The 8,360-nt window shown below is 48.7% G+C and overlaps 1 protein-coding gene across 1 annotated transcript; it reads right to left on the bottom strand.

The window, feature by feature from the left end:
- Positions 1–1,255: 1,255 nt before the first annotated feature.
- On the bottom strand, positions 1,256–8,340 carry RNF135 (ring finger protein 135). Its single transcript, XM_064676414.1, has 6 exons — positions 6,716–8,340; positions 5,756–5,842; positions 5,045–5,215; positions 4,102–4,249; positions 3,551–3,652; positions 1,256–2,737 (listed from the first exon to the last, which is right to left on the bottom strand). The coding sequence occupies exons 1-6, from the start codon at positions 7,055–7,057 to the stop codon at positions 2,202–2,204; spliced, it is 1,386 nt and encodes a 461-aa protein (XP_064532484.1). The 5' UTR covers positions 7,058–8,340; the 3' UTR covers positions 1,256–2,201.
- Positions 8,341–8,360: the final 20 nt, after the last annotated feature.

The raw sequence follows: 8,360 nt of genomic DNA, 5'->3' as shown, positions 1-8,360 counted from the left end.
GCCGGGGCTGCGCTCACCCGGCGGGGGCTGTGCGGGTTCTGTGTGCTGGTTCCTCCCGGGGCGGCGCTCCCTGGCTCGGTCTGTGGGGGCTCCATGTGCCGGTTCCTCCCGGGGCAGCGCTGCCCCGGCTCGGTCTGTGCCCTCAGGGAGGTGCATGGTCCGTGTGCTGGTTCCCCCCGGTCTGTGCCCTCAGGGAGGGGAAGATGCCCTGTGTTGGTGCAGGAATCTGCTGCGAGGCGGAAGAAACTCCAACCATTTCTCCCTGTCACTCTGCAGTCGGATTTCCTGTTGTCTTTGTGAACTTAGAGGTTCACAAGGTGACAAGTGTCTTGTAAAATGCTCTTGGTGCAGCTGGCAGTGTTTGTTCAATAAAACAGCTCAGCAAATAGCCGTGCTCACTTTTAATTTTCTAAAGAGATTTCCTGCAGATGACAGGTTGTTCTCTGAACTGTGACACTTCAGACAGGGTAAAAACATATCCTTTAAAAAAAAAAACCAACAACCAAACAAACCCCAGAGGCCGTGGGCCTTCATACCACAGAATACAGTGATAAAGAAGTCTGATAAAGCAGCACTGCCCTGGCTCGGTGCCCTCAGAGAGATGAGGGTCCCGGGTGCTGTGAGGGACACCCCAGCTCTCAGAGCACATCAGGAATCACAGAACTGTAGCACCAGTTCAGTTGGAAAAGCCCTCTGGGATCATGGGGTCCAACCCTGTCAACCAGACCATGGCACTTGGAGTCATGTCCAGTCTCTGTCCTTGAGCACCTCCAGGGACAGTGACTGCACCACCTCCCTGGGCAGCCCCTTCCAATGTCTCATCACCCTTTCGGTGAAAAAATCCTTCCTGATGTCCTGGGAGTGACACAAAGTGCTCCCATCCAAGCTGTGTGTTGTTATGTGTGTTATTACATGTGTTGTTGGGATCCAAACCATAACAAATTGCTGCCCCTGGGCAGTGCAGTGCAACTTGTATGTGGGAAATCAGAGATGCCCCGTGAGTTCACGCTGTCACTGTTGCTTTTCCAGGTGGACCAGGAGAGGACATCTCAACCCTAACGAGGCAGTGGCATTAGCTACACTGGGAGAGCTGCCCCAGCCTTGGAAAAGCTGATACACATGCCTTTGGGATCTTACCAATGTGCATTCTGCCCAAAGTGCTCTCAGAGTGTTCAGTGACAGCACAGAGTAACCCTCAACCCTCTGTCAATGGCTTTAAAAGCCATGGAGCTCCCCATTCCACTAAATGAGACAGTTGAATCCCACATGCTTTATTTCACATTAAACTACTCATTTTGTTCATTCTGGAATGCTCCTGTCTCCCTAAAAGAGCTTTTGCTTCTTGAGAATGCTGTTTTCAGCTTGCCTGCATGAAGCAGTGGATCTCTCAGAAATCCAGCTGTCAGTAGGTTTCCCAGGACCCCACAGGGACAACTGAGAACCTCTCGCCTTGTCTCAGGCTCCCTGGCAAGAAAAGATGGTCCTTTCCATGACACAGTCATGTTTGCTGGCCCCTTAAAAGAGCAATAAAGTGACTGCATGATTTATTAGCTGGTATAAACACATCTGAGCATCTGCTTCCACAACCATTCCTGTCGTCACACCACCACCAGGACTGAAAAAAGCCCTTTGGTGTGGGCAAGACCAAAATACAGTGCCAGTGAGATGATCTTCTGGGACCCAAAGTGGCAGGTCCTCAAATACAAAGCCTATTTCCTGTAGTTTAGTATCTAAAGAGAAAGATTTTCATGCCTGAGACCAGTAACATTCTTGCCCTCTGAGCATTCCTTACTCATTCAGATCTTTCCAAAGAAAGCTCACTTGACAGAAAGTAATGGCATCATCTGTTCTGTATTTTTTTAGATCAATGTAGGAAAAATGAGGTCCACAAGCAAGGCTTATCCCCAGCCTTGGTGCATTCCTTCCCAGGAATATCCTGGGGCTACTTAAAGCTGCTTAAGAAATCCACCTGATCTCCACAAGGATGGTTCCTGCCTTCAGCAGACACTGGAATTGCTCTACTGAGGTATGGCTGGACCAGAGCACAGCATGGAGAGCAGCAGAGCAGGCAAAAGCCAGTTGCTGATTCCCAGGAAATCCTGGGTAGCTGTGCATTCCTTTGTAAATTCCTGTGCTAAACACTGAAGCTTGGATAGAAACTCTGCAGTCATTGGCAAAATGGTCCCTTTTCTGAATAGGCTTTATCTCCTGTTTGGGTGGCTTAGAGTTAAAGATCCATTTCTTTCCAGGCTGTACAGCCAGAAGGCAGGATAGAGAGGATGGGAGGTGCTGAGTTCAAAGATGTGCAAGAGCATTTCCCTGTCAGTGATGGAGTAAAAGGACACTGTCTGCTTTTGTAGCTCCAGGAAAACCCCAACCCTCAGCGGTTTATCCTTGTGTAACAATGTTTCTTGATCCTTGTGCCAGGCTGACAGCTGCTTTTTGGAACCCAGCCATTCCACGCACCAGGAATGCTCTGTTCTTCCCAATTTGTCCCTCTTCCCAATCATTTCATGAGCGACTCCAACAGCCCATCCATCACTGTCCTTGGTAATCACCTCCCAGTAGTGGCACCCCGTGGAGAAGCTCTGGGAACACATCACTTGGCTGATGCAGAATCTCCTGGGAGCTGGTTCATACCAGGTGGGGTGGCTGGAAACCACCACTCTGCTGTTCTGGGCTGTGAGGGCCAAGCGCTCGTTTGCTCTCCTGTGGTCAAAAGTCACGTCCTCTGCCCCTGGAAGGGAGAAAGGAAAATAACTCTCACCTGCAGGCAACAAGGTGGAACAGAAAGGAAACCCAAGGATCACACAATAAACCTGAATCAAAGCTCAGTCCTGCAGGTCAGCAAGAATCCTCAACCCAACACTCACAGCTGCATCCTGGGCTCACCGAAACATTTAACAGGCACAACAGGAAATATCCACAGCAGACTCAGGCACTCCAGTGGGAAGGCACCTTGCATCTTACAGGATGGGTCCTCTTCCTAACCACAATCTTTTTTAAAAAATACCTTTCTGTCAGTAATAAGTGGGATGCTTACCTTAATAAAACTTAGAGTCATCTGTTCACTGGGACATGTTCCTGCATATTTTATCAGCAAAACATGTGTTTTCTGTTTTAAGCTCCAGCTGTAGTACTGTGTGTTGGCTGTAAAAATATTTCTGTCAAAATGGTGCAGAATTGAGATAATAACTGGAGTCATTACAGCTTAACAGTAAGGACCAGTGAGGTGCAGGACCTGCCTGTACAAAACTCAGACTGTGCAGCCAGCACCAGCCACCACCCAGCTCACACACCTCCAAAAAACAGCTCACACACCTCCAAAAAACAGCTTTCTTATCTTTTTTTTTATCTTGTATACACAGCCAAATACAGTGTTGCTTTGTGCTCAGTAACTCATTCCTCCATGGCAACTTCACTGCCTTGCTGTGCTTCAGGGACACAGCCACATCTCCTGCCCGTGGCTCTGAGAACAGTTTTTCTTCAGCAAATCCACAGCCTCACAGTCACCTGAGTGTTGTCACTAAGAGTCCTGCTGGATACTTACACTGAGAAAACTGGCTTGGAATCACCAGGTCTGGAATCTCAGCTGCAGACTCTGGGGGTGATGAGCAGACACTTGTCTCCTGATACGAGTTTGGAGGTTGCACTTAATAAAAAAAAAAAAAAAAAGAAGTGTTAAGGCATTTCTTCAAAATGTAAATAGGAAGTGTTTATGCTTCTAAAGGAAAACACACCTTAAATAAACCCAGCTACTGGTTAAAGTACAAAACAAAGAGTTGATTTTTTAGGTTGTATAAATTATCAAAGGATGTGTAGGCAAACATTTTTACCCAAAATAAACAAAACACTGTACGCTGCTGCCCTGAGTGTCAGAATGGAGCAGCCAGAAGAGTGAGTGGGTAAAGCAGTTGGATCTTTCTATGCAGATGCACCATTTTCTGTCACAAAAGTCTTTAAAGTGTTCTTAATTTTTTTCTGAGTATCACGTTCCTTGTGTTACTTGCACGTGCATTTCATGAACACAGAGTAATTTTTTACTTGATTTGCTACATCCACTCCCTCCAAGAAAGACATTTCAAAATAAGGGAAACTAACCTGGTGGGAATTGCTGAGGGTATTTCTCCAAAAGTAACATTTCCAACTTTCTCTTAAGATCTTCTACAGCACTTTTGACAACATTAAGCTTCTCATCAAGTGTAATTTTATTCATTATTGAAAGTGAGCCTTCATAAGGTAAGTTACTCTAATAATGACAAAAGGATCGAGAGAAAGATGTAAACAACAGCAGTTATTTCATCTATCAGACCAGATTATATTCTAAAAGCAGAGTGGAAAAACAGCAGTGATCTCTCCAAAAATCTTATCCTTCGAATCAAGAGTTTCCTTTATAGGATAGTTACCTGAGAGAACTAACCTGAAATCTTACAGAAAATAGGGAAGGATAGTTTATTCTTATTAAAAAATAAGAAGACCTTGTTTTCCCTCAGAAAACTGAGAGTGAGCCCCACTCCAAATTCCTGCTGGCTGACCTGCATCACTGGCACTGTTGTTTTCAACATCAAAGCAGGCTCTGCAGAACCTCAAGTGCTTTAACTGCCTCTTTTGAGGGCCCTTGATGTGTTTTCCCCAAGAAAGTTGTTACAAAACACTTAAAACTCTGTGAGTTCTTTAACTTGCACACTCGGGTGTATATACAAATTCTGGAAAATAAAAAGGTTGTGCAGGATCTTAACTTTAGATTTGACTGAGGACTGGATTTAAGCAATGTAATCCCCACTTCACTCCAGCTCACCAAGGCCCTTGGAACAAATCTGGTTTGGAATTGCATCCCCAGCCTGGGCCCTTTTTTAGCACTATTCTCCCTCTGAATTCCTCACTCCAAACTCTCCCTGTAACAGCAATGTCCATGGATTGGCATCACTGTCTCCAGTGAGAACAGCACAGTGGGGACCTCAAAGTGCCCTGTTCATACTCAGCTATCCAAGATATTGAGCTTGAGAGTTCCCACTCATACCCTGCCACTCATTTCATCACTTACAGTTTGGGCTTTGCTGTCTGTGAGCTGGTGAATAGTCTCTTCAATCTTCTGTTGAGCAGCTTTTTGCTCTTGTTCAATGAACATCAATGTGTTTCTCTCTTGTCTTTCAACATATTCCTTCATGCAACAGAAATCTCGAGTAATCTGGCTTTTGATCTGAGATGTGTATTCCTGAAAGGCAGAAAACACAGAGTTCATTGTGTGGTTGGGAAAGATGTGTGGAATATGAGAATCTACTGCCCCGTTTAATGTGCTCTTTGACTGACCGACCCCTGCAGACCAGAAAACTTTATTCAAAGGAATGAAATACATTTGACACTATTCCTGCATTACCTGCAATGAGATTTTGGGCATGTTAAGGATCTTGACTATTTTATGGCCAGTGGATTCTGTTTGACGAGTCAGAAAGATCAATATTTTCTCTTTGTGATTTGTATTTTGCATCTAAGAGTACCAGAAACACTCAGGGATAAGCAGAAAAGGGTAACAATGCACAACCCCAGAGGCCTTTGTGCCAGCCAGGACAGGAGTTAGTGCAGCTGGTGCCACAGTTCATTCTCATCCATAAAAGCAGAACTGTGACAGAAAAGAAGGAAACAAAAAGGCAGATTCCTGCTCTGGGCTGGAAAGCTGCCTTGGAGTCAGTCACATCTCCAGCCCAGAGCAGTGGAAGCAGAAGGTAACTGCAGGTGATGAATGCACAACATGTACCTTGGTTTTACTGAGATCTCTCCTCAACAGGGGGATGGTCTCCACAGATATTTCTGGTTGCTTGGAGCTTTCCCATATCTCTTCCTCCTTTAAAGTGACACATTGGACCATTTATCCACATAACCCTCAAAGAAAGCATGACTAGGTTAAGCAGCAGGATAATAAACATTCCCAGATCACTGACATCAGTTAAGCACTGGACTGCTTGAGGAGGGGCCTGGAGGACACAACTCTGAGCAGGAATAATCACAATGAATTTAACATGCAACAGTTACCAATTGCATGTTCAAATATAATTGTGAGCTTCAGGTCTTTGCTTGACTGAAGAATAGGGTTTTTTAGATACATATGTGCTAAAATCTTCCCCATCGCCTCCAAGTCTGGTTGTTAAGTGGAGATCTAGATACTAAACCGGTCCTATTCTGTGCCACGAAGCTGGGTGGAGCTGTAGCACCGCGTAACAATGTTATGTGGCCTTTCAGGAGTCTCCAGTGCAATGCTAATGCAGTCAGTAACGCCCAGAAACAAGAATGCTTATTACCACCGTACCTCAGCTGAATACATACAGATATTGGTTCTTCTACTTCAGCTGTGCAGCCCTCAGTGTGTCAGACACACCAAAGAACCCCAAACACTGTTTTAGTTAAACCCATCTGCTCAACGTACGGTGCTTGTTGCGTTACTGTGCCGGGGATGGAGCGGGACGGAGCCTCGGGCTGTACGGGGGCTGCAGTGGGATGGAGCCCCGGGCTATTCCGGGTTGTTGCGGGATGGAGCCCGTGGCTGTCCCGGGACGGAGCCCCGGACTGTGGAAGGATGGAGCCCCGGGCTGTGGAGGGATGGAGCCCCGGGCTGTGGAGGGATGGAGCCCCGGGCTGTGGAGGGATGGAGCCCCGGGCTGTGGAGGGATGGAGCCCCGGGCTGTCCCGGGACGGAGCCCTGCGCTGCCTCGGGCCGTACCTTCTCCCCAGGTCGCCGCCCCGCCGAGCTCCGGTCGCCGAAGACAACAGCTCCAGAGGGTTCATCCTCGGTTTCCAGCTTCTCCTCGCTCAGCTCTGGCGGGACGAGGCTGAGCAGCGCGGCCAGCTCGCGGTTGGGCCGCAGGTCGCGGAGCTCGAAGCCCTCCCTGCAGAGCGGACAGCCGGGCCCGGGCCGGCCCGCGCGGTACCGGCTGATGCAGCGCCGGCAGAAGCTGTGGCTGCAGCCCGCGATCCGCACCGGCTCCGAGAAGAACTGCAGGCACAAGGAGCACCTCAGCTCCACGGCGGCCAGGAGCCGCTCCAGCTCGATGGCAGCGGCCATGGCCCGGCCGGGGCGGAGCACAGAGGCCGCACGGTTTCGGTTTCCCCGGGAGCCTCCTCCGGGGACGGGAGCGCCGGGGCGGAGCGGGCTGGGCTGGGCCGGGCTGGGCTCTGCCCTGTCTCCTCCTCTCCTCCGGTGTCAGCTCCGTCAGAGCTCCCGGGGCTCAGCCCAGCGCCAGTCAGCGCTTCCTCTGCTGCCTCTCGTTCCCAGGATTCGGGTTGACTGTGGGAATGGGCTGTGATGCAGAGCTGTCCCGGGCCTGGCCTTGACTCATACTGACTGTCCAAAAAAGTCTTTGTTATGGGCAGGGTTTCATTTTCACCGTGAATTTCCCGATTTTGTAGCAGTGAGCCGCTGACATGGGCAGTCTGCTGACCCAGCCGGGACAGCAAGGGCACAGCCCAGCCCAGCCCGGCAGAGCCCCGCCCGTGGGAAGTTCAGGCCACTGGATGCACTGAACCCTTCTGAGGTCATCCTGGGCTACTCAGGTCATCTCAAAATAACAATTAACACATGTCAAACCAAACGAAGACTGCCATTGTTCCTTGTACAAGTCAGAGGGTGCTTTCTATTGATTTCAGGAGCTGTAGGATTAGGCCGTTTAACAGATGTGCTGAACCAGCATGGGAACCAGACTGAATCAGGCTGCGTGGGGAGAGCAGGAGCATATCAGCAGGCAAAACTGCTGCAGATTGCTCAGAGCTGGCTGATGAGCTGGCTGAGACAGGCAGAGTGATGATCCAATTCAATTCTTTTGCACTATTGGGGAGGGGGGAAGAGAAGAATTAATCTCACTCATTCCTGCAAGTATTGGCACTTCCTCATTTCTGCAGAAGAGAACTATTCTGAATGTCTCAGACGGGCTGGCAATAGTCAGCAAAAGGTGGAAGCCTCACCAGAAACTTGGTCTGCAAGACTTCCTCTTGATTTGCAAACTAAGGCTATCTGGAAAGAATTAAATATCTGAATGACGTGCTGCTTGGTAGAACCAGACCTCAGACTTGGTCTTGAGGAAACAGTATCAGTCAGGGCAAGTGTCCATCAGCTCCTGCACAGAGTGGGCACAAGGAGTACTCACCCCCAACACTGAGAACTGGTCCCCATTCAGCGAGTGTACTCAAGCAAGCCACTGAAGACAACTCTTTTAAAACTAGTTCCTGCCTTTCAATGCTCAGACTAATCAAGCTCATTAAGCTTCATCTGGTTTTAGGCGAGACAGATCAGCACATGTTCATCCTGTACCCACAATGTGTTTGCTGGGGCACCGTGTGGGGTTGTGCTTTGGAAATATTTCGTCTTCACG

Source organism: Pseudopipra pipra, chromosome 19, assembly GCF_036250125.1.
Source record: "Pseudopipra pipra isolate bDixPip1 chromosome 19, bDixPip1.hap1, whole genome shotgun sequence".
NCBI classification, from domain to species: Eukaryota; Metazoa; Chordata; class Aves; order Passeriformes; family Pipridae; genus Pseudopipra; species Pseudopipra pipra.
Note: the sequence above shows the minus strand (reverse complement) of the source record. Positions and strands in the feature narration are given on the sequence as shown.